This window comes from Ixodes scapularis, unplaced genomic scaffold (assembly GCF_016920785.2).
Source record: "Ixodes scapularis isolate PalLabHiFi unplaced genomic scaffold, ASM1692078v2 PGA_scaffold8__174_contigs__length_109621045, whole genome shotgun sequence".
Lineage (NCBI taxonomy): Eukaryota > Metazoa > Arthropoda > Arachnida > Ixodida > Ixodidae > Ixodes > Ixodes scapularis.
This window is the reverse complement of record NW_024609883.1, coordinates 83,391,203-83,417,861: the sequence shown is the minus strand read 5'-3', so window position 1 is coordinate 83,417,861 and position 26,659 is coordinate 83,391,203. Positions and strand designations below refer to the sequence as shown.

At 46.7% G+C, this 26,659-nt stretch overlaps 1 protein-coding gene across 4 annotated transcripts in view; it reads right to left on the bottom strand.

The window, feature by feature from the left end:
* LOC8042391 (forkhead box protein P1) overlaps positions 1-26,659 on the bottom strand; it is a 382,801-nt gene that overhangs the window by 66,121 nt on the left and 290,021 nt on the right. For all 4 annotated transcript variants that reach the window (XM_029976908.4, XM_040502413.2, XM_029976906.4 and 1 more), the window contains one exon: positions 16,398-16,547. In XM_029976908.4, the coding sequence (XP_029832768.2) occupies positions 16,398-16,535 (138 nt within the window). In that variant the 5' untranslated portion in view covers positions 16,536-16,547. The remainder of the gene's footprint in view (positions 1-16,397; positions 16,548-26,659) is intronic.

Sequence of the window (26,659 nt, the reverse complement as noted above, 5' to 3'; positions counted from 1 at the left end):
AATAATAGAAGAAAAAGAAATTCTTGGTTCCTTGACGCGTCTTGGAAGTGAACTTCGGGCTACAACCGAGACGCTTCACACTGCCGCAGACAGTCGCAGTATCGTGTCTAAATTTAGCGGATTTACGACCCCGCTAACTTTAGCGGACGGTGTCCATGTGACACTGGGACATCACAACATGACGTAACGTTTTGACTTCACGTGGCACCGTGACTTCCCCTGACACTAAGTTCACGCTATATTTTGCGGGGGAATTTGTCCGCTAAATTTAGCGGGGAAAGTGTGACCTCATGCGATATGACGTCAAGGGACGATGCGATGTCCCAATGTCCGTGATTGCGTGTTGAATCTAGGGAATACGGTTTTCGCTAAGCCTAACGGGAAAATTGTGACATCATGTGATATGACGTCACGACACCGTGACTCAACTTTAAATATAGCGGATAAATTTGTCCTTTAAATTTAGCGCGAAAATCGTGACCCCTTGCGATATGCCGTTACTTTAAGATGTGAGGTCACCATAAAAGGACACCCGCACTGCGCTGAATTTATCGGATAAAGATTTTTTCCGCTAAGCTTAGCGGGAAAATTGTCACATCATGTGACCTGACATCGCGCGTCACTGTGACGTCACAATATTACGATATCGTGATTTGACAGTAAACTTACCGGAAATATTTTTTTTTCCGCGAAGTTTACCGAGAAACTTGTGGCTTCATCTGACAGGACGTTTCGTCACATGGTGAGGTAACAACATCACAACACAGCATTTCAAGGCTCAATTTGGCGGCTAAATTTTTACCCCAAATTTAGCGGGCCACGACAAAACACAAAACACAAACGGGGATCCGCTGCAAATCCCCGCCGATAACGACTCTCACCATAAAAAAAAAAGAAATAATAAAAAATAAGGTGAAACCCTTAGTTGCTCTTATAAGAGGAAAATGATGAACGAGGAAGGAATGTTAGGCAAAATAAATATAAAAAGAAAGAAAGGAAGCGAGTTCTTTTATGACGTCACAATAGCAGCTCTAAAAGATTCCTTATACGCAACATTTTTTTTCTTTTTTTGCGCCTTGTTTTTTTGTTTGTGTATTTATCTAAACTAATTGCCATACCCGTAAGGCGTGCGAGGACGAAACTTAAAAAAAAAAAAAGCAGAAATAGAGCTAAAATAGACGGGGAAAAAAACGCTTAAAGTACCGGTTTCGTCGAAACACCAGGTGATCAAGCAAGAGAGGCATTGAAGGAGAGAGACGGGGTATCTGTACGGCCTCGCGCGCCCGCGGTGTAGGCAGGCACTAGTCCACATTCTGGGAAAAAACGGAGACAGCATCGCTTGCCAAGAAGCGACGGGATTGCGCAAAAGTACTGACGCAAGCGTAGACAGTTAGTTGCTGCCGACGCGCACGACAGACAAAGGCATGCTGACACAAACGCCCGAACGAAATAAAACAAAATGAATAAAAGAACACTCCGGGTGCAGAACGACTGGATGCAGCGGGCGACGAGATGTCTGTGCAAACGAGACATACGCAAGGAGGAAACGGTTGCTTAAACGAGAAACTGCCAACATTAGAGAAATAAAAAAAAATACGAAGATGATTCGCTTACAGGATTCTCTTATGAGACGCTTAATTTAAAGGAAGAAAAAAAGGGACAAATTAAACAAAGAACACGCGGTAAAGTGTGCCACCAGGAAGGGCGAGGGAGAAAAAAAAAAGTACACCCGACAATTAAAAAAAGAAAGAAAGAAAAATTAAGGGCGTTAGGAATGGCAGCCACGGAACTTGGATGACTTGGGCGGTTGTGTGTAATCGTAGGAGGAAAAAGAACAAGAGAAAAAGAAAAGCCTTGACCGTGAAATGCAACACTTCTCGCTCGAGATCGCCGTCGGGTTGGTAGCGGCTTTAAAGGAAGCCGCTATCTCAGTTCCGTCCGTTGCTACGCTCAGTTTCCTACTGACAGTGTGGTGGACGCTAGGTGCCTTTTCAGACCACTGATACGTCTATCTTCCGCCACGTGATGACGCCGCTTTTGCCCATACCCACACACACGAAGAGCGGGGTCATGTGATGAAACGGAAGCTGTTGATTGGTCCGGCGAGTGCGTAGCACCCACTGCACTGTCAGCTTAGGTGGGGATGGTTTTAACGTACCAGGGGCGGCGGCAAAGACGGATGTGTAGCCAACACCTCCTAGACCAAGATAACAAAGTCGTAGTGCTGAATTGTTTCGTTGCCTAAAATGTTGCGAGTGCCGCGTCATCGTTTGGTTGAAGGGGCTCGTGCCCAGGGAGTGAGAACACGACTCCGCACGTTACGCTAATCCGGTTTTTCTTCTTTTTTTTTTTTCTATGGAGCTATTACATAAAGGATGCTCTGGAAGTAATGCCACTTGGAAAATCTTGCTGCTCATAATCATGGTTGCCAGCTGTCCGAAGCTTCGTCTGTGACTGCAAGAAACGCGATTTCGTCCTCCAGAAATGTTCAAACAGCCTGCGCGAGGCGAGAACGACGTGGCTGAAGCTTTCCGAGAGCACCGCCGGGCGGTGCTCTCGGGATCCGATCCTGGGTTCGCTGCGTGCCAAGCGGGCGCGTTACCACACAGCGCTATGCGCCACAGTTTAAAGAATCTGCTTAATTGGTTCTTGATACACACGGTGAGTATCAGTCTCGTGTCGCGTCCGCTAAATAGCCACACGTAGCAATAAAAAAAAAACATTTGTCATTTTTAATTTATTTAAATTCAATCGGAGTTAATTGTCGAAATTAATAGCTTCAGCAATAGGTGGCGCAAGTCACCACCAATTTAAAGGGTTCAGCCGCGTCCATACAAAAAATACTATCTAGAAGACGAGGACTGTGAATTATGCATCGTCAGTGAATCCCTGAACCACCTCAAGTGGCAAACGTGCCCAAGCTTGAAGAGAGCGCGACGCAGAAACGGCAGACGCGTGCGTGTTGGCTCCGCCACGTGATGGCGACGTGCTTGTTGCGAGAAGCTGAGAGACGCAATGATGTTAACTCGCGTCTCGCCGCTCTTCGCATTAGGAACAGTGAGGTGAGTGCTGGTGAGAACGAAGCCGAGAGACTCCGGCATCAGGACCCCGCAGTCCGTGAACACGCGACACCGGCGCCCAACGAGACCTTGCCGTGGCCGCGAGGCTCGACACTGATTGGTTGACGGGTGGGAGAGGACGAGTGAGGTACTCGACGCTGATTGGTTAACGGGTAGGTCACGTGACCTGGGGGATGGGTTAGGAGGAACTCGACCACCTGTGCGCATAGAGGGAGTGGTGCTGGAGAATATGGAAGGCTCTGGGGTGATCGCCGGGTTTATCGGCCCGATTACCGGTAGTATCGCTTCATTCTAAGAACAACTATCGAGTGTACACATGGTACGCGTTAAATTATCCGATGAAGAGCGTCGTGAACGTAGCCTTCTGGCGTCTGGAAATCCAGGTTCTAGACAATCACTAAACGTTTGTGGTGCTAGGATGTTTCACGTGTGTGACACATGAAACATCCTAGCATACGCACTGCTTAGTGCATGAGCGATTGGCGCCGGTTACGATTCAGAAATGTGACTTCCTCAGCCTTAGATAATGTTTCGGGAAGGTCAGGTCATAGCGGTTTGCTCTGTCGCGATGTATTTCAACATTTCCGCAGCACGAAGAAAAAAAAAATGTTTGTCGCGATTTTAGATATATCTTTAGCAAATAACTGGCAACAATTATGTAACGTCTGTCGCCCCTTCCCGAAGACAGACGTATTGGTGGCCCTCGGTTTTGCTGGGGAAGATAGAAGGGTGGATTATAGAATAGTACAGGCAACGTAGAGGAGGTTGGAGTACTGGTGGAAAATATTTAGGGTATTTGAAAGAAGTAAAACTAACTAGCACAGCTGAGGGACACTCGGGAGAGAGGTAAATTAGCCTATCGCGTGGCTCCGGCCCAAAGTCTCAACCCTGCCTCCCAGTGAGTCTGGTGTAAGGTGACTTCGACAAGGTTCGGCCAGAAAAAATTGACGACTCCCTCGCAGGGAAAGGGGGCAGGGGAGAGGGATGTTTTGGTCTTTTCCCCGATCCCCCAAAGGTGTCCCTGGTGATCATCTTCATGACCTGGTGACGGAGAAACGCGTTGGTTTAAAAGAGGAAATCAGCTTTTTGTTATTATTTTTAGGCTTGGTGGCGCAAGCTACCGCCCGGAATAAAGGTTACAGCCATTGTTATCCATCCATCCATCCATCCACACATGGCGAAATTGTCGTTACTCTGAAGCATATAGCTTACCTATTGTGGCTCTAGTCCAGAGTTGGAGACATTCCCACGCACCACGGAAGCCGCTCCCCTTGCTTATGTAGGGCGCCTCCATTAATCAGTCGGGGTATACGGCGCCGCCCGCGCCCGCTCACTCGATAGCAGGGCACGTTGACGCGTTGCAACTGGTCTGGGATTAATAAATAGCTCCGGTCTGCTCGCGTTACTTGCAGGTGCGACCGTTGGCGAGCGGGAGCGGCCGGCGGCGAGGCTGACCTTGGCCTCTCTTAGTCGACACGTGTGCTCAAGGCGGATGGAAGTGCACGCCGGGTGAAAGGAGGGCGGGATGCTCGATTTGCCGCCCGTGCAATGGACTTCTTCCAAAACTGACGCGCCCCATCGCAGCGAAATACCACACAATGCACTCTGGGAACTAGTTGGCCACTCAGTTTCGGTTTCGACTGAGCAACTTCATCTCATGCTATCACGCCGCGACCGAACGCGCTTCTTGCGTTTTCTATTATCTGACTTTTTACGAATGTACAATACACTCATTCTCGAGCGATACAAAATGAAGACCGGGGCATTTTCTGTGGTTCTCGAAACACACAGGAAATTGTGCGTGCGTATGCAAACGTAGTAAGACGTCGCTTAGTCACCTCACCCCACCAATGCATCTTTGAGCTCGTGTCAGTAATCCCGTTTCGTACCAGTGAACTACATCTGAAGATTGGTTACCTTGAGCCTTGTACGTATTTTGTTTGCCAAACGTCCGCTTCTTGTTACTTCATTGGGCGAGAAGCAAGGCGCATCATCACAGGAGTATCAACGTTGAGCACGGCGTTGACGCATGAACTTTTCAGGAAACGCAATAAATTCGACCTTACAACTGCACAAAAGTTATTATGATTTCTTCCTCGTGTCATCATATATCTCCCACTCAAATTTGATGCTGATAGAAGGTTAAGTTTTCGCAAACACTGAGATCGGCTAGCTACGACAGAGGATAGCAAGCGCCCTCCACTCCTCGCTAAGCCTTGTTGGACGAGCTTCTACTGACGCCAAGATATGTGCCTGAATGGTGTGTCTGAAATTATCTCGGCATACTCAGTCAGGAAGAAAGCAAACGCATAACAAATATTATGGTCATTGCCAACCGTCAAATGAGCTTTGAATAATTTTGTTCGTTTGGCACACCGCATAAGGGTTTACACCCGTCCGGCGCGCTTCCGAAGAACGGTGCGACATTTTTCACACAAGTGCTCACTTTTGCTTTTTTAAAACGGTTTGTATGTGCGGATGTGCCTATACGATTGGGCAGGATACCTTTATAGTTATCCTGCAATTGTCAAACTGATGGTTTGACCATCTTGACCAACGTCAAGATGGTCAAACTTTCAATATTTTGTATATATGTCCGTTACGCCATTGAAAAGGTCCTCTGCCACTGGGCGGGGGTAAAAATAACGGAACCATTCATGTGGATGGGCTAGGGTTGGCTAGAGCCAGTAAAGTAGCCACGCTTCGGAGTAATGGCCCTTTGGCCATCTTGTGGCTTCGAATCGTTCTTCCCAGTTACCTTAAGCCTGATCTCAAATCGCAGCAAACGGTTACCCGTCTTCGAGAAATGCGCGAGCATTTCGAGACAGAGGTACGCGATATCACTCGAGCATTCCGACACGGTATAGCTAGAGCTCGGCAAGTCGCATTCAAAACGATCGCCGTTGCGTCCGTCCTGAACTGAGCGCCCAAAATGGCGGTGCACGCAAAGAACACTGGGGAATGGAATGTTGATGCCCCAAGCGCTGGTCTAGTGACTCTATAAGTACGGTGCCCGGAGCGCGTCTCTCCGACTGGTGTGCTTAGCGTCCTGTTCGACCCATGCATCGAAGCGTTGTCCGGAAGTGGCAACAAATGACGTCACGAAATCCGGAGTGTCACGCTGTCGGATGTCGCGATCCTGGTGGTTGGTCGCAGAAGTTACGGTAACCAGCACGAGCAAGCGAAAACGTCGCTGTCGTCACGGCGTCCCAAATCGTGTCTGACGAAGTTTCCGTGGACTTTCAAGATAGAGAGCGACCCGCGGCAGAGCAGGCGTCTGTCACTTCCACCACCGCTGCTGTGACGCCGCCAGGATCGCGGCAAGAGGCAGCGTGACACTCTTGTGACGTCATTGGGTAGAAATGAAGGGACCACTTTTTTGGTAACGGTAAACAAACTAGTCGGAGACGACGCGTTCCAGGCACCATACTATAAGGTTGGCTTACTATGGAAAAGCGAATTTGTTTTTCCCCTCTTGCAACGATTGAAGCAACTGCTTGGCCGACCGTGTACGGATCAGCAGGGAGCCACTTGGTTATCTGCGTATAGTAACTGGGAAGCGCTTTTGTTAACAAGCGAACACTTCGCGGATAATAGATGAAAAACGAAAAGACCCCCCTTCGGCAAGGGGGTCATAAAGTTTGAGATATGAAGGAATAAAATAACATTGACCTCCAGAGTAACCACGGTATCTTCTGGACTAGATAGTTCGTGGGGGCTACACATATGTGTCTAAAAGTTAGAATTTTGAGCGGCGCGAAATATTCACAGGTGCGGACTAGACACGGATTTGTTTTTTCAAATATCGATAACTGTGACGCGCCGCCGTGGATGTCGTGAATGACACGTTATCTTAAGAATGATTTTATCTATGATACGAGCTTCATTGGGCGATATTAAAGCGAGTATTTTTCGAAGTGAGCCGTGTATCAAAATTCTGCGCGCGTACAATGCACAGGTGCAGACTATCCAAAGGAGAACAAAAAAAAAATTGTTTCGGCGGAAATTTGATAATACGATACTTTATATATATCTATATTCGCAAACAAATAAACATAGCCTAATACCTGGAAACCACCTCCAGATTGATATTCATACCCGCTTGAGAGGAGAGAAGGAAAACAATAAAAACCCGTATCCGTGAGGGCCGTTGCAGAATGTCCTGGAAAAACAGGTCGGAAACAATGAAGAATAAAAAAAGAAAGAAAAAGGCGACAGACTGAGCTGGTTACAGTGTCTCTCTTAGATAACTGTTACCCGTCGAAGCAGCATACTAAACAATCAAGGTATGATTCAGTACTCATAGGAAAAGTGAGGTACAAAAAAGCTTCATACCTGCTTTAAGCGGGAAGAAAAAAAAAACACCTAGTTGCAAGGCAGGGAGCCGTAAAACCGCTTACAGAGGAAAAGAACAACCTAAAAACGACAGATCTTGCCTAAGCCTGATCAGGAGGTTTCCGGATAGAAACATGTGGCAATGATGTAGACGTTTCTCCTTCCTCCTTCACTTTCGAAACGGCTTTATCTTACTACGAGCTTTAGTGTTTCAAAGACGCGTTACGGTTGCTTTTATGTGTCTTTCCTAGACGTAACGAATCATTACTGTTACGTTTACACTATAGACATTTGTTATGTCACAAAATAATAAAACTTTTCAACCTGTAAATCGCAAAGAAAAATAGAGGGGAGGAAAAACGAGAAGGTGTGACGGTTACGCTTATATCCTAAATGTTTTCTTTTGGAGTGGCGACGGAAAAACAATGGTTTCGTCTATACTGGAAGTGATGACAATTCAAGATGGCGGCGTGCTTGTGAAAAGGGTCTATAGACCAGTGTCCGAAATCCTAGCCGCCAGCGATAAAAAATGGGAAATAATAATCTCAAACTATAATAACCTCTTTTCGATATAGCTTTTTTTATAGCTCTCGTGAAGAGCGCAGCGGGCCGTGCATAAAACGAGAGTTTTGCTTTTTACACCACTTTTGGCATCGGTGTTGTTCTTGGAGCTCCGTGACTATGCCTTTCTGACGTTCTTGCACAAAAAAATCTGCAAAAGTTTCTAAAAAAAAAAAGGAATTTCGCAAAAAGCGCGCCACCTACTGTGTCATGGCGTCTGCATAAACAAACATGGCGGCGCCCATGGAACCGAGCAGACACTGGGCTATACGGTGTGCAAGTTCGTACGTTCCTTGCAAACGTCGCGAACATTTTTTTTTTACCCGCCAAACGCGCTAACGCGCGTCTGTTTTTTTTTTTTATTGTTATTGATTTTTTATCGTAATTATTAAACGCGTTTGGCCGCCTTATTCACAACGCGTTCTCTACGTTGCCCTTTGATTCGTGCTATCCGATGCACCAACGAGGCATTTTGGAACACTATCTCGCTGTACGGCTCCGACCTGCGCGACCACTTTAGCCTCGTGTTAGCGAACGCACAAACACGACTCGCGCCGTGAATGTGCACTTTGGCGCTCTTTTTGAACTCTATCGGATGCTAGCATCGACTGTGCTCGGATTTAGCGTGAAACGAACCGTGCCAAATTTAGGTATGTAGATAAACGCAAACTCTAATATAAGGTCCCCTTTGCTTTCGCCTGCTTAAAAAAAAAAAAGATAAAAAAATAAAGCATGGTTTTGGAAACTTCGTTTTCTGTACAGGTGATTTCTGCACATCCACCCGTTACCGTGAACAGCCGAATGGATTTTATTTCAAATTTTCAAGGTGTAGAACGCGAATGATCCCATTTGTTAAGAAAAAAAAGAAACATGGTACGAATTTTAAGATTCGTTCTTTTTTTTTTTTGTGCCCACGCCAGTTATTTAACATCGAAATAAAAAAAAAAAAAACTTCAGCCTTTCCACTCTCGTGAAGGAAGACCAGCGGAGCTCTACTCGATACACTGTGTGCTTCTTCTTCGTCGTCGTTTGTTTTTCGCGCTGTTTCCTACGATGAATTCCCACCAACGCGCCCAACTATCCATTCTTCTATTATAGCTGGAAAGGTTGCCACCATCTACGAGCGACGGCGGAAACCATACTGGTTGTGTGCTTGCCGCCGTCGCTTTGATAAATGGCGGTAGCTGTCCAGGTAGGTTTCTGTCGACATACACGGACACGATCCTGGGGAACATAGCTCTTAACAGCTCCGCTGTAAAAAAAATACATACTGAAGAAGAAGAAAGTCTGCTTTCTTAAGAGCTTCTTTGTCATTCCCATCAAATGTAATTAAACGCGACGGATTACTCACGCAACAGTTGTGCTGTTCGGACTAACTTTTGAACACTGAAGCTGAGCAAACATACCGTAGATTACCTAACACCTGCAATAACGTAAAAAACAAAATACTTATTCGTAAAAAAACAAAAAAGACGACGCCCAGAGAAAGTAAAACAACACGCTAACACCGTACGCCCAATTTGCCCAGACACACTGGGCATTGGGTGGAGTTTAGTTTCAGCGAGCACCGGAATAAAATAAAAATGACCTGTAGCCAGAAAAACAAAAATTGACGAGTTTATATAGTGAGTACCTTATAGAGACGCCATTTCTGTCTACACTCCGTGTCTGGTCGCAACCGTTCTGATGAGTCCAATAAGCAGAGTCAAAAGGCTCGTTATCATTCAGCGTTTCCCTTCAGCGGCCTAAACCAATCACGCAGAGTTAATTCGGCGTGATCGAGCGCTTGTTTCTGTTTGTTTGTGTGTGTCTGTGAGTTGGGGGGTCAGACTTAAAGCGAGACTTCGTAAACATTTTTGCATGGCTTATCACCCGGGCGAAAAATGCCGAGTCACTAATATGTGCAGGTTCGCGCAACAACGCCCGATACGCTGCACAACAGAGAAACAGCCCATGTTTTGAAGGACGTTCCACGACCCAGCAGTAAAAAAAAAAAAAAAAACCGTATCTTTACGTGGTGAATTACGTTGATTGGGGCGAAGCTCTGGTGGTGCTTGTTTGCGTAGACGCTGAGCCGCGCATGCCGAGCCTTTCGTTCGTTTTCATCCATGTCACGCTGCGGTCAAATGCTCAAATGCGTATATAACCATGTTCCATATCACACATTCTCTTTCTGACATGGATGAAAACGAACGAAAGGCTCGGCATGCTGCGGCTCACCGTCTACGCAGATAAGCACCACTAGAGCTTTGCCCCAATCAACATCATTCACCACGTGGAGATGCGTTTTTTTTTTTGCCCTACACGACCACGGGAGCACGTGCTCACGTGCTCGTGAGCACGAGCACCCGACGCCGGACATCGGACGGACATACGGACATGGCTAGCCCCTAAGGAGCTTCGCCCCTGAAAAGCAGCGCACAAAAGGCGATTTTTTTTTCTTCTTTAAGGTTTATCTACAGGATGTTGAGAGAACGGAGAATATATCTCTCGAAGTCTTCGTGTTGCGTCAGACTACAATAGACATTTCAATTTATCCCGGGGAGAACGAACCGCAATCTACGCACGCCCAACGAGCACGACCAGTTGCGTCAAACGTGCAGAATAGCTCAGCATCCTTAAAAAACACCTACTCTGTTAAAAAAAAAAAAAAATAGCGACGTGGTGGATTTGTGCATTTTGACAACCTCTTTATGCTAACGCGAGAAAAGAAAAAGGAAGATATCTAGGTCAAGACCAGCGCAGACGCGTTTACATATTCCGGTCTCGCAAATAAAGCACCTAAGTGTAACAACGTGCTACGAACGCAATGCACCATTTTAGCGCTTATCACGCGGGCGCGAAAAAATAATAAAAAAAAGTCGGGTCGCTTCGCGGTGGACACCTGTGATGCGGGGTCTGATATTCAGGAAACAAGTGCTGTTTATCGGAATAATTTGATTTAAATAGCTGCAGCAAAAAAAGTAGCGACACTTGAACAGTATACGCGAGTTTTGAAACGTGGCAGATAGATTGATCAATCCGTCCGATCACTGACAACAATATATGTGGAAGAAAGAATGGCTGGAGATGTACAGTTTAATTAACAACTTTTTATTGACGTGCTAAAAGAAAAACTGTCCGATTCTCTTTTTCTTCTTTTAGTTAGCTAGAAGGTTCGATTTTCTTTTATTCCGCGTTCTGATTGGCTAGCAATAGGCCGTAGCGTAACTGACGACTGAAGTGCAAGGTAGAAAGAAATACCAATGTTTCATGGAGTTGCTTGAGAGAGCACCGAATTTTTTGCTCGTGTTCAGACTAATATAAATCTTTCTCGCTCAATATTTTCTTTTACTTCTTTATTTTAGTACAAAACAAACGCGCATAGAAAGCATTAAATGACAAACAAACTGTAGATAAAAAATCATTTCCAAAAAAATTTCCGTGGGAAAGATTTAATTGAAATAATCGTAGTAAAACTAGTCCGATTTATTTCACGATGTAAAACATGACTTAAATCGCGATATAAATCATCTCGATATATATAACCCACCCATGTTCAGAGCCCAGTGATCACTCGTACGCTTTCCCGAGCCGCCTCAAGACACCGTACGCGTCACCAACGTTCACTGTGACGTCACATATCAGCCAGGCCTCCGCGTCGATTGTCGGCGACAATGAATGCTAAAGCCAGAGTCACGGACACAACGCTCCTACATCGTACAAAGAGACGCGGAGTTTCTCCGCGGACAGGACGGCGGAGAAATCTCCGCAGAGACGTCTTGAACAGATTCGAAGCAGACTTCCTTCATACTTATAGGCATGACGCGAACGTGTTTGCAGACCGTCTTTTGTACGATGTAGTACCGGTGTAAACGCGGCTAAGCCTGTAAACTTGTTCAGGAGACGCTAAATGACAGTTCCATGGAGTGGAGAAGAAGCTACGTTGTTGTTGTTGTTGTTGTTGCTTTTGTTGTTTTATTATAAAGTGCGGCGGTTAAATTTAGCGGGAAAACTAAATTGGTGCGTTGGTCATGGCTGACGGGAAATCAATTTTTCCCGGTAAACTTTCCGGGGAAACTGAATTGGTGTTAAAGTCGCGTGGCGTCGATTTGTCCTCTAGGTTTAGAGTGGAGAAAGAATTTGTAAATATGGGTCGAGCGACATCAAATCACGAAATTGAAAAAAAAAAATGAAATAAAAAAATGAAAGCCGTTTACAAATCCCTGTAACGCCGAATGGGAGCGCAGCTCTTGAGGAGTAGGGAAGGGTACTGAGGGGGGTCACGTCACCTGCGGGTAGTCACGTGACCCCGGGGGGGGGTCACGCGATCTCGGGGGAGGGGGGTTACTTGACCTGGGGGGGGTCACGTGACCTCCGGGGGGGGGGGTGTCACGTGACCTCGGGGGGGGGGGGGGGGTCACAACACCCCCCCCCCCCTCGGGTCACGTGACCCCCCCCCCCCCCGGTTACGCCGACGCCGACGCCGCTCAGGCTGGAAACGGGCCCCTAAGAGCTGCGCTCTAAAAATGATCGCATTATAACCAGAAAAACAAAAATCTGCGTCCAAACTTGTACGTGTGAGGGTTGGTGAGCCGTTTTACTTTCTAGGTAATTTCACCACGTTCGAAAGCCGTAAAAGGAAATTTACGAGCTCAGAAACCTGTCGCGCGCCGCTCTTGCTGTTCAACACCGTCCGTGCTTTCCTACTGTCCTCGATCGTACCGGCGTGCGGACGTGTATCGCTACTGCGTGATGCACGTTAAAGACCCGAGGTTAGGAGTGGTATTGCACTGGTTGCATTTCTCATCTATGGCGTAAACCAGTGTCACCATGCCTCAAACGCAGACCTGAACCTTACAAACTCTAAACACAAACATCCTCATTTTTTTATCACGATAACCTTTTTACTTGCCTATACCCTCGCTCTCAATACTGTCAGATATATCTTGTCCCTCAGTGCATCTCCAATAGACAGCGCATACCGGGTGAGCAAATACTTACTCGTAAACGCAACCGATGCTAAGATCAGACGGTGCCTTCATGCCGTAATCTCATAAAGAATGAAAGAAGCGCAATATCAAGGGGGCATTTTTCGCGCTTGATCAACCCCACTATAATCGAGGCCTGCGAACAGCCTGATCTACCTCCACATGACGTCATCACACCCGAATGGCGCCAACTCAAAAGGACCCGAGCATTTAAGCGCGAAGTTTGACATCAGTTCGACTTACCAGTTCGACTATAATGCGCGAGCGCTGAAACGAACTGAAAACGAGCTGACGCCGCCTGGCGAAGGGAAGATGAAATATATGTCTGGTGTAGAGCGTCAAATCAACAGACAAACTGAATCATTAAACGTTTTATAGTACTTGCTTTTATGATTCTTAGATTCATAAGATATTAACTTCTGCAAAAATTATTTTTCCCCACATGTTTTTAATACTATGCCGGGAAACACTGATCACAAGTCTAATATCGTCGAACTTTGGCAAAAGTTCGAAAGTTCGCCGAAAAAAAAGTCGAAACTCGAGGTTCGACAAAGTTTCGCGACATGCCTAACTAAAAGACAAAGCTGCGGGCTCTCGGGTCCAATCACAAGCCAGTTAGAAACCAGGTGGTTTAGAGTGCTCCGAGAAACCACGTGATAGATTGTTTAGAACACTGATAGAGATGTCTGACAGCACCCCGTGGCTCGGAGCTGGCTCATGATTAGACCTGGCGGCCCCGTAGCTATGGCCATGGTACCGTGAGAGTGGGACGAAGTATATGTGACGAGAAGGAAGGTTTGAATAAGTTTTCGGTCGTCGCCGAAGTTGAAGGTCAGGCGACGAAAGACGATACGAAAATAAAAGAACCGTTTCTTTCCAGGAGGAAAGCGCTAACCAGGAGGTAATCAAAAAAGAAACAAAAGGATATTTTCTTCTCTGTGTCTAGACGTAGGGATGTAAGGAAAATTTCTCGTTTTATCTCTTTGTTGTCTTTTGTATGAGAAGCTCCCAGAAAAAAAAAATAGAAGGAAAGAGCGACAATAAAACTAACTAATTGGCGGAAGCGGCATGTTGGATGACAACCCGCGGATTTTCAAAATGCAAAAGAAAAAAAAAATGGGAAGAGTAAATGTTTCCAGTGTATTCGCAGACAGACGCGTTTTCGTGAAAGCACAGAGGCTATGAATGATGTCTAGACTATAGTCTGTTGCAGAGTAAGAAAAGCGGGCCAAACTCCTCTCACATACCCCCCAACTCTTTCCACTTCAGCAGAGCAAAGGCGGGAGAGGAGGAAACGACCAATCATGGCGAGCAGACGTTTGCAAGTACGGCCTCTGGGCGCCGCCATCTTCCTGTGGTATGGGTCAGGCACGTAGCCAGGAATTTATTTCGGGGGGGGGGGGGGGGGGGGGGGGCACCCATGACAAAATGCTCTATGAGGGGGAGGGGGGAGAGGCGGCCCCAGCAAAATGGAAGATTTTTATCGGGGGGGGGGGGGGGGGGGGCAGGCCCCCATGCCCCTCCTCCTCCCCCCCCCCCCCCCCCCCCCCTGGCTACGTGCCTGGTATGGGCAGATCGTCCTCTAGTCAAGCGTTGCTAAGGCCGGGGCTACGCCTCAGCAATAATTGACTATCAGACGCTCTACCCACACCACCAGCAAGATGGCTGTTCTTCAAAAAGTTCGCCCTTTAAAAACTCTCCCCACGACGACGACGCGCTTTTCTTGTGCCGAAGTCCAATCGGCGAAGCTCCGCAAAGCTTCGGTTTCAACTTTATGTTTGACGAGTCTAGGGCCCCTGTACATCTCCTTTCCCGCAAAGCACTAGAGACAGCCAATCGCTATTGCTATCATGTTAGGGACCTGCTCACAAAGTAAGCATAGAGTGGACAAATTAATTATCGGCTATCATATCGCCCTCCTACGAGCGATCATCAAAAGGGGTAGCACTTCCAGCGGTCGCTAAAGGGCGAAAGGACAGCAAGTGCACTGAGCATACAAGTATCTCTTAAAAGAAAAAAATGTCGCGGCGTACGGCAAGTTTCGTAATCGCACTCGTAATCTTGCACGAATGGAGCAACAATTGTTCTTTACGCGTTCCCGCTTACGGGTGCTACTTTGACGCGAGCTCGAGCGTGGCCTACATATGACATAGGACGCAGACGACAACGCCTCTTCTGTGGCCGACCTTCAGCTTGACATTGTTTCTCCGTGTCGCCTTGACACTGCGCTCAACAAACGAGGAAAGAAAAAAAAGCTTACGAGAAACAAAGTCAAGGCCTCCCGCATCCCCCCACCGCACGCGCTTGTGGGCGGAGCGCGCGGAGGACAATCTTACGCAATGTTCGCGCGCGTAATATACGAATCTTATCGTCGGGGTTCTAACAGTGTTCGCTAAACGCAGGCTCATGTGTGAGTGGTGCGTGATAAGTTCCGGAGGAAGAGGGGGGAGAGAGAAAACCGCTTTCTAAGCAGGCCTGTCAATTGAGGTGGAGTCACAGGCGCGTCGATTGCCCGATACGACGTTCTCGGAACTGGCGGTTATCTCAATTGCAACGCCGTGTTTGTTCAAGACTCGTCATCAAGCCAGCGCCGTCGCTTCGCGTTGATGTTCGTTTGTTAGGTACATATGTGTGTGTGTGTCCATGTGTGTCGACGGACACGTATGTGCCGGGAATTGGACGGGGTGGGGCGTTTCGCGAAGCAAACAGGAGGTATCTTCCTTACTTTTTTTATTTCCTTTCCACGTCGATTTGGTTCTCGGAATGATTACATCATAGTCACTGATAACCTAAGAAAAGTAGGGTGTGGCAAGTCCTGATGATCGCGTTATCTCTCCGCAGCCAATCGGAGTGCGGCATCTGCTGCACTCTAAAACAAAGTCTGTGCGTCTACTTTCACGCACAACACTCGGAGAACCAATCAGCGCAACTTACGGAGGCAGCTCAGCGAATGACGATGCCGAAACATCTGTTTAGACCAAAAAACGCAGACTGAGTTGTGACATTAAGTAATGCAACCGTGACGTGTTGCATTGCCTAATTTCACAACTATATACGACTGTGTTTTTTGGTCTAAACATATGTTTCGGCATCGTCATTCGCTGAGCTGCCTCCGTCAGTTGCGTTGATTGGCTCTCCGAGTTTTGTGCGTTGAAGTAGACGGACAGACTTTTTTTAGAGTGTGGTGAGAGCACCGAAGAACCAATCACGGAGCCAGAAGCGTGATCCTAATTGGCCATACCCTGCGTTTTGCAAACGGACCATATACCTTACCAGCACTTATCACTTAGGCGCACAAATGCTGACTCGCTGATCTAAGGACGCACGTGCGGCACATGATATTTTGCGAAACGGATCTACTGCGCGTGCCAAACGACGCGTTCCACAACAGCCCAGTGGAAGAAGGATGGCGGCGAGCAGACGGCGATAGTTGGAAGGGAAGGGTACGCACCTGAGGCGTGGCGTCGGCGACGTCCTCGTGCAGCACGCCGTTGGTGGTCGGGGTAGCGCTCTGGGCGCGAACTGCGGTCGTGGCCTGGGCCGTGGACAAGTTGATGGCCGCCTCGAGCTCTGCTTCATGGTCCATCATGCGCTCATCTTCCTGCAGGGAAACGGAAGAAGGAATGAGCGGACGGCGCTGAGCTACGATATAGCGGACACAACGAAGGAGAACGTTCATCACTTATGCACTCATCATCACCCTGCGGGAAAGCGCAGGACAAAGAGGGTCCATGGGACGACAGATCATTGGACTGATATCTTCTTCTATATAAGGGACAAAACAAATTGGAACGCTCATCGCTTAACCACTCATCATCTTGCAAGGGAGGGATCAAGCAACGACGCGATGGCGCTAAGCCGTTCTAAGGTAGCGGACAAAACAAATAGGAACGTTCATCGCTTCTGGCCTTATTTTCCGGCAGAGAGGAAAGAAGAAGGAGGGTATGAGGCGACGGCGCTAAGATGACATGCCCCCTCCTCCTGCTCTTATACAGCAGTATGACAGAACCCGGTGATCCTGGATTCATTCCCTATCCCTGCTTGTTTTGATCTGGATGAGCATTGTACCCGCGTTTGGTGTTGTATCACTACTGCGTGATGCGCCTTAAAGACCCCAGACAAGCGGTCGTACTGCACTGGCTAAATTTCTCATCATACCGGAAAAAACAGACGCACACTGGGGCTGAATAACTTCCCGCTGTCTAAATAAATTCAAAACACTGTTCTACCGTAGGGGGCAAAACAAATTGGAACGTTCAGCTCTTAGGCTCAAAAGAACAACTGTGCAGAAGTGCACAATATGTCTCGATGGTGCCTAAAAGGTTTTATGAAGAAACCAATCCGACATACGACATGAAGTGAGTGTTATTTTTATTTTTTTAATCAGCATCACATGCGGAAGTTCACATTCTGGGGCGAACGCGTTGACCCGTCCCCGTTTATTCTGACCTCGACTGTACACGCACGTTTGCAAGCTGGAAACGGGCGCCGTGGTTCCAACTTTTGCATCTTAGAAATGTTGTGGCACAGCAAGGCCCGCTGGTCGTGTAACCATAGGACTCTCCGCCCCTGTTTAAACCCGCATCGAGAGGCCACGCTAGATAAGGCCGCGGTGCTAGGATTGCTACGTCACGTCATGGAGGCCAGCGTTCCGCTGTGGCTCGTGCCGTCTTTAAATGCACACGAATCGCCGGAAAAGTGACGCCGGAAATCCAGCAGATTTTGCTATCTAAGAAATGTTCATAACAAAAAAAAAAAAAATCTTTCGAAGTTTATTTATTTGCGCCCACGCGCCCCCACAACACTGGGTAATAAATACTCTTGAGACAGAGTATTGCCACCGAGTGTCATTTTTATTCAGGGCTTTGACCTGCCTGTAGAACGCTTTCACCTGCTAAGCGTTCACCTGCCACAAAGCAGGTGAAGGCTGGGAATGCGCAATAACGACGTCAAACACAGGCACTGCTAGGGACACAACCCTTTACTTTCCACACTGCTTTCTCCGTAGAAATCAGCGCGAAAAATCATCGCTTTTCCTTAGGCTTTTTAGGTGATATAGCATTGAAGGAGTAACTCCGGGGCTACCAGTTATCTCCCACTAGCCGAGGGCGTTTGCTCCTGAATGCGGATATCTCCCCCACCACTGTTAAAATAAGCGCAAGAGGAATATTGATGTCACGTGACCGGTTCCGTGGGGAGAAAGTACCTGGCGTTCAAGTCAATTCTGCTCAGCAGACGTAAGCCTTTCCTGTCGTATTGTTTCATTCAAGATAGACAGTTTTACTATATACACAAATACGATTCGTTTTTCTCCCATTTCAAGCCTTCTCACGTTCTTTCTGGGCAAAAAATCGGACTTGAAAAATTGAAGCGAAGCGTTTTTCTTTTGTCCTTAGGGAGCTCGTCACGTGACTTCAAAATCTCTTTTGTGGTTACTTTTACCCTCCGGGAGAGATATCCGTGTTCACCAGCAAACCGGCCCAGGAACTTCTGCAACGCGTTAACCGCAGCTCACAAATGCGAGAAAGCATTTGATTTTCGTTACAAGAACCAAAGAAAAACCGTGCTACATACATTTCGGACGTTTGTCTCGTTGTTCACGGAGATAGCCATAGCTGGATCCTACACCACGAGAATAAAGGTTACGACTTTTCTTTTTTCCCCTCCGCCCGTTGCGGACAGTACAAGTATATTCTGAGCCGGCGGACTTCACACACGCAAAAGATAGCGAATATGCCACGCAGACGAGCCTGCTTGTGTGTGTGTGTGTACGTGTGTGTGCCTGTGGGCGCGCTCTGTATACTTTTATTTTTTTATGATGTTTCCAAGCATTATCGGAGGCGCAACTTTATCAATTCTTGCGCACGGCAACAAAAAGAAAAAGAGGATAAAGCGTGAGCTCTCCGTTTGAACCAGTCCTGTTTTACCACAAGCAAATATGTGCCTAGCACCGAGATAACAACAGTTACGTATCTTTCTTTTTCTCCGCCTCTTGTCCTTCTCTCTCTCTCTCTCTCTCTCTTGCTTTCTCTATATTTTCACAATGGGAGTAGGCAGCTTATCCTCAAGCAGTTAGTTCTAACATGTGGAGTCTCGAGGACTGAAAAATAATCGAGACGAAAGAGCACGTTCGCGTCGACGGCTGCGAAAAAATGCCAACACTGCAAGACGCGGAGCGAACTATAGACAACACCTCTTCGAATGCCACTTGCGCGTCTTTTTTTTATTTTTTATTATCATATACTTGGATAAAATTTTAACTCACTAAATGCGATAATAAAGAAAAAGCTGAACATCTACAACAACGTATGCGTTCCAAACCGTGTCGTTATAACCTCGAAACGCGGGCCAAGTCCTTCTGGCGGAAAGTACCGCATCATAGTGTAAAAAAAAAAATTAAAAAAAAATAATTCAAAGGCCGACTTACAGAATCGTTTTCTGCCGGGCAGAAAACCGGCTCCCAATTACCCTCTTGAATCCCTTTCGCACTCCTCTCCCCCTCCTATCCCCGCAGGAGCGGGTTTCCGAGCTATTCCCCGTAGAAAGGTGGAGGTCTCCCTCTTTCTCAAATGGAGAGAAGGAACTGACGGAGCGTTTCCCCTTTCCTGGTTGTTAGTCGACCTTTAAGGTCGCATTGGGTTCTGCCCAAGGGTTCATTTGGAAACATTGATAGCGTTCGGAATAATTCGTTTATTGTTTCCTTTGAAATAATACTCTTTCCAATTTGGGAATTTATGGGTAAGGATTCAATTAGAAACTTCATGAGGATCGTCACTACTTTCTCAAGTGCGCCCTTCGGAAGGAACATATCCGACCTTAACTCTTTTTTTTTTAATTTTTATTTTCAGTGCGATGCGTAGTTTTTGCATGGTCTACGTTATGCGTACAAAAAGCCACGCACTGCGTAGATATGTGAACAGACGAATAAGTCTTCATTGTTAGACAGACAGTAAAACCTAGAATAAAGAAAAAAAGTGGATCGTCGAGAAACGCAGCACGGCAGCATGATTGTGAAAAGTCAAAATTTTAATCTAGCAACGCAGAAAAATATATAGTACTGACGAACGTTCATTTAAGCTTAATGTCATAAGAGCAAGCAGATGCTGCCAACATTCATAAAATACAAAACAACATGCGCGCAAAAAAAAAAAATAACTGATGCATTTTTTTTACGTGTTTTTGTTGCTTTGAGCGGGCAGCACAAAGTATACGACTACGGTGCCTGGCAGCACATCTCCGACATGGCGTGTTGAACATCCTATTACACCCGCGCACCAAAAGCGGTACCGAAGTGGCAACAAAATGACGTCACGAAAGCTCATAAAGTAACTCATACAAAACTGCATTACCGACTCCAGTCTTCCAGGAGGCCATTGTGCACGTGCATTGGTTCATGTTTATATTCGCGTTAGCCCATGCATGAATATTGCCCTCGCCGTAAGTTTCAGCATGACTCTAGAGTCGCCGGTAGGAAAAGAACGGCGGGGCGTTCCTTTCCAATGCCCTGCCTCCAAAAAGCGCTTTTTGCCTTCCGTCGTGCTTCTCCTGCGAGCGCACGCTGGAGGCTCAAGAGACGCTGTAGCGTTATCCAAGGCAAGAAGCTCGCGCTAGAGGCAGAACAACCGAAGGACCACCCTGCCGTTCTAACCCTATCAGTGACTATAAACAAGCGCTTTGTTTCAAGGCGCCCCCCTCCCCTTTCCTTCCCTTTACAGCCGCTACTTATACACGGAAGCCCATCGTACTCATCTCCCCCAGAAACGGCATATGGACTGGAGTCGGTAATGCAGTCTTGTAAGAGTTACTAAAAAAAAAAAAGTAATATTTCACGATTACAATTACACTTAGTTGACAAATATTCATTTCGGCTACTGAGACGAAAATTTATTTGTGTTTACTTCAAAAAGAAATAAGTTACTTTTCAGATTACCTCAAATTTAACGAAGTGACCGCTTTTTTTTTCGGTTTGAGCATGGTTTTTTCTGCTGTCCACACTAGGATTAGAATCATCAGATTCTAATCCTATATCACGCAAACGCTCAATCGTGCCACATATCGGGAGACAAGGCTACACGAATGGATCAGTAGTAATGCCGGGTAATTTCAACGCCATGCGGCGGAGTTAATTCCAATACTTCAGCGCTGAATATCCACATTAATATTCACAAAAACAAAACCAAAAAGAAAAAAAGAAGATACTACATACATAAAAACAATTATCGTTAGGGGGATCTCTTCTTGTAAGCCTGAGATCTGTGCTTAAACTTGCAACGGTCTAATTTAGGTGTACATTCTATGAATTGGGCAGGCAGGAATCGCAATTTTTGGTGCGTAGAAAAATGTTCCGTTCTTTCAAACAGCGCGATTTCATTGCCTAGCCGAGATGAAAGTGGTTATACGGAAGACCACGCAAGCTCTGTCACACGAAATGCCCTTAATTCATTCTATGTTTTATTGTGGCACTGTTGCGCAGGGTATTTGGCAAGAACAGAGTATACATAAAGCATGATGTACATATATGTGCCTCTGTTTAATCGCTTTGATTACAGTACGGCAAACTAAACATCAATTTAAAAGTGGCAGTCATGGCCATAATTATGAACTTTTGAACTAAGTGTATCGATATGAACCAAACAATACTGTTGAGAATCTGCGTATACAATGCAAGACAACGCGAAACCAAGTTCCAGTACTTCCAGCAAACATGACAATTTTCGCTAACGATAACCAAACACACACACACACATACACATACACACACACACACACACACACACACACACACACACACACACACACACACATATATATATATATATATATATATATATATATGTGTGTGTGTGTGTGTTTCCTTTTCTTCCTCTTCCCTCGCGTGAAGACTCCACTGCGTCGAAAGCATGTCAAGATCGGCAACCAAGTTATCGACGAAGTGGAGCGATTCCTTAACGCCCAAAACGAGGAGTTTAATATCAACGGCCTCCAGCAGGTTTGTCTGTGTGACTTTGGGGTGGCGAATATAGTAAGGAAACACTTAAAACTCCCTACCCGAGTTTCATTGCAAAATCTCTATTCCTTCTACACAATAGTACAAACTCTACGAACGCCCCTGGTATGGCAGATGGTACAGTTATTTAGAGCTTAGGCATTGCTGCGCGTGGCGAGATTTATGGATTTTATTATCCCTCCTCGGCCAATGAGATCGCAGCATTAGCCGATAAGAACACAAAGGAACCAATCGCGAGGTAGGTAAAAGGGTCAACGCAGTCATGCCCAACAATAAGCAAACTTCCTTTTTCTTTTTTTGAACAACCCACGTGATTTATTTGCGATTTTCACCGCGTGTTTTTGAACCTAGTTTCAAGACCTCATCCCTGGATCGCCAGGCGCTGCGTATATCCGTTTCGCTCGAGAAGGCTGCAGCGAGCGAGCCTGCCGTTACAACGGTTCTATTATAGCCGTTTGGTGCCCTCGCGATGTCGCTGAGTTGCATATGCAGAGGAAAAACCCGATTGATATTCGCGCAGTCACAAACGCATGCTGACGGCAGCACACATACACATAGCCCCCCCACACACACACATATGTACACACGAACACATCTCGGCTCTCGTAACGAGGAAAAAAAGGAGAGATGCGCTCACAAAGATAACAAGCAAAAGAAAAACGGGGCCGCAATCAGCACACACGTGTCCAAGGGCTGTGGTGTGATGCAACGAATATACGAGCCGCCGTCGTCGTTCGATCCTGCGCAACTCGAGTGAAAAAAAGAAGAAAAAAAGAAACGAGAGATGGAAGCGACTAAAAAGCGACGACTTCCCATCAATGAGAGAACAGGAAAAGCCGGAGCTGCTCGTTTCTGCCGGAAAACCGCGATTCAAACGGTTCTCAAACAGCTGCCACGTAACTGGTTGTATACGCGCACCCAGACAATACGCACCCTGACCAGATGTTAATGCGAACAAAATGAGGTCCAGGAACGAATACGCGACTGACCGAAGGACTTTGCCGGCGGAACATGTCGATCCATTCTCACTTCCTCGTAAAGTGTGATTTTATTTGTGTGTGCGTGTGTGTGTGTGTGTGTACTTGTGTGTTTGTGCCTATGTGTGCGTGTGTGAGTGTGTTTGTTTATTTGTTTTTGGGGGGTATTCGAGAAGAAGGGCTAATTACAAAAAAAAAAGAATTATTTACACGTTTTCTTATGGAGGGAGGTAGTTTGCATACCAACCAAGAAGTGGGCACTCCAGCGAACGATTGGTGGATCTGTATATGGTCACTGACGGCCTTAAGAAACCCCTCGGAGTGGTGAGTCGTGACCATCTTCTTATCGGGACAAGCTGCGGCCCTGCGTTTCATGAACGGCCGTCGATCGCAGCCTGTCGTAGATGCTACTACACCATTCACGTGGTTTCAACTCGTTCAGAATCGGCCTAACCGTATCACTTCGGTTATGATTAGACTTCCGCGTTTTCGGGGTTTATGTTATCCCCCAAGGTTCGGTGTTTTTCGGTGGAAAATTTTCGTTTTCGGCCGAAAACGTCGGCGCTTATCGGGAGCTCATGCTAAGAAAGTAGGAGACATGGGTATGGGATTTCCCAACCTCCAGGGAACGTACGCGAAAAGCCTGTATCACATGGTGCGATTTTCTGCACGCAATTTCGCGGCCGCGGCGCTGAATCCCGCAACTTCCCACAGAAGTTTTCTTTCTTTTTTTTTTTTCTGCCGCACGAGTGACGTCGCAATTGCGAAATCGCAAGTAAAATCGCACCATGTGAATCGGGCTTAAGGTTTGATTCCCTTGATTCGATTTGACTATCTGAAATCAATGCTTTCCGGTAATCACCGATTGATAATCACCGAATTGGTAATCACCGGTAATCACAGAATAGACCGATCTCACCAAGCGTTCCAGGTATGCGCGACGCCGCCATAACTGTAGTTCCTAGGAGGCAGATGCCAGTTCACGAGACAGCTCATGCCAATTGTTCACTGCTCGCGCAGACCTCCAGCAGGGTTGTCGTGCGTGCAGAAAGACTACAGCTCCCACGACGCATGTCGGCAGCGGTGGCGTACTCAAACTAGCTGTGAGATCGGTCTATTGGTAATCACCGGTAATCACCGAATTTGTGTGTGGCGTTCCAAAGAGCCCGGCAGGTGGCGGAAGGAGGCTGCTCAGCACACGTGTATATCGTGACGCGATATACACACGATATACACGCGATATACACGAGACACTGGCAATCACCATGAGATTTCTAATGTTCCTCGGGTAACTTTCACTAAATCAGTTGCCAGCAACCGGGATTATTGGAGTATTAATGTCGATGGAGGAAGATCATCTTTCTTCCTGGCTATAGGTGCTTTCGGTTTTAACTCATTTTGCATTTTGACACTGACGAAAGTTTATCGGTGTTTTTTTTTCCGGTTAGAACCGGAAATTCTACAGTCTAGTTATCATCACCATTATCGTCATCTATCTACATGTGTGCCACTGAATAACATTCGTCTGTAACGTGCAGCCTTGTACCCGTTACTCAAAAAAAATTGTTATCCCTTACAATTAGAATTACTCTCGCTTAAAATGTGTTCAGTTAGATTACTCGAGTACTTGAGAAGAAAAGTAATTGGCTATCACTTAAAAAAAGTAATCGTTACTTTTCGGATTATTTTATACCTTCAAAACGACAAATATTCTGCCGGTTTGAAAACAGGTATTTTGTATTGTCCAGTATTGAATTAGGATCATCGAATTATAAACAACGTATCTTCTTAATTCACCCACTTTGGGGAGACCGTCGTCTTGATGAAGACTTGGTTTTTGAAAATTTCTTCCTCGAAAAGTCGTAGAAATAAAAGGCGCCATGAAAATTGGAAAGGGAGAACAGTAAAGGTCACCAGTAATTTCAGTACTTCTAAGAATAACCAGATTGATCTTGCGATTACTTCCTTATAAATATATACAAATGATTACAAAGTTACTCTAAAAAGTAATCGGTTACGAGTAATTTGATCGCTTGTAATGACCACCGTACAAGTCTGATTAACGTGGCACAACCTAATAACGTTATGGCGTGTCCACGGCTAACAACACCTTCCGTTCCCTCACAACCGCACTTTCTCAGAAACTGGATAAAAAAAAAAAACTCTCTGGTTCGGTTTCATTCATAGTTTTCACACGGAACCTTACACGTGTTGTGCACCCGCGACCCGTTCTGACCCGTCTGACATTTCCAGCAAGTAGACACTCTCTCCCCCTTCCCGATTGCGCAGAGGCTATGGCAGAAGCCACCACGAGGAAGTGTATCTGTGTGCCCGAGTAACCCTTCCCTGCCACTCGAGTGCGACCTTCGGTGGCGATAAGACGCGTGGGCTGACCCAGTCAAGGTTGCTGAGAACGAGCAAGACGGGACGCCGAGTTAGCAATATCAGTGCAGCCTCCCTCCCCGCGGCAAGAGATGCTGCAACTGTTGCGTGTGCAACATTTCGATAAGCCCTAAACATGGCGCGCGAATAAAACACTCCCCGTCTCGCGTTGTCTCTCCCCCCCTCCCTCCCTCCACCGTTGTCGTCGACGTAGATTAGTGGGTCGTCGCGGTAATTTTTTTTTCCTCTCAAGGTCGGGGACGCGTCGCAACTCTTCTTTTCTTTTATTGACTGTTTTTTTTCTTTTTCCTTCGCGCGTGTACGATGTTACATCACGCCCGACTCTCCGTTCCACGCTCAGGGAATTTTAGTGAGTACATCGCTCCGAAAACTCCGATAGCGATACCCGATATTCCGCCGACGCCATTGCGCATGCGTAGCGTCGTTATCGGGATGCGCTTATCGGAGATATCGGAAGGATCTATTAAAACTGTCTATTAATTCCGACCGCGACCGATGCTACGAACCGATGACGAAGCAAGTCGAGCGGCGGCAAAGAAAAGGTGCATCGTAATGGCGTTCGTAGTTTTTGCACGTTCGTTATCGCCGACTAAACGAATCAGGCACGATAAATGCGCCACACAATCCTACAAGATTTTTTTGTGTGTGTGTGATAGTGAACGCACAAAGATTGCGAGAGCGCCGTGTCGATGCACTCTTGGCGCAGCTGAAGCATCTACGCATGCGCAAGGCCGACAGCAGCGCCACCGCAGCGACGGGACGGTCAGAGCCACCTGTTGGTGTATAAATAAGCTCGATACGGCGCTTCGAAGTAATACACACTTCGGCAATCTCGGTGGTTAAATGTTTTTCCTCGTAATAAACACCGTGCTGGTAAGAGTAATAGAAATACTGGGGAGAACATAAAACAAAAAGACGGACGAGACGACGATTGTCCGTCGTTTGTGTTTTATGCTCTTCCCATTATTTATAACATCCCGTTGTTGCTGCCAGTTATCTGAAGCTTTATCTGAAATCCCCGTAGGGGGCGCTTTTCCCTCCTCTAGAAACGTCAAGGACGGGTTCGTGATAGAGCAAAACGATATCGTTCCGAGCTTCCCGATACCGTATCTAAGGGCAAGGAAGCCGGATTTGTGGAATCGTCGATGGCCCGTTTGCGTCGTCCGCTCTGCACTACGGGTACCGAAATGGCGGCACCCACGAGAAAAAACTAGGGAACGGATAGCCGACACTCGTGCGGCTTATGTCTATAGTTAAACGGCCAGGGGAACATAATATAGGGAGGCTAATCGTCACGAGAGGTTGGCTCATCTACTGAAATCTGAT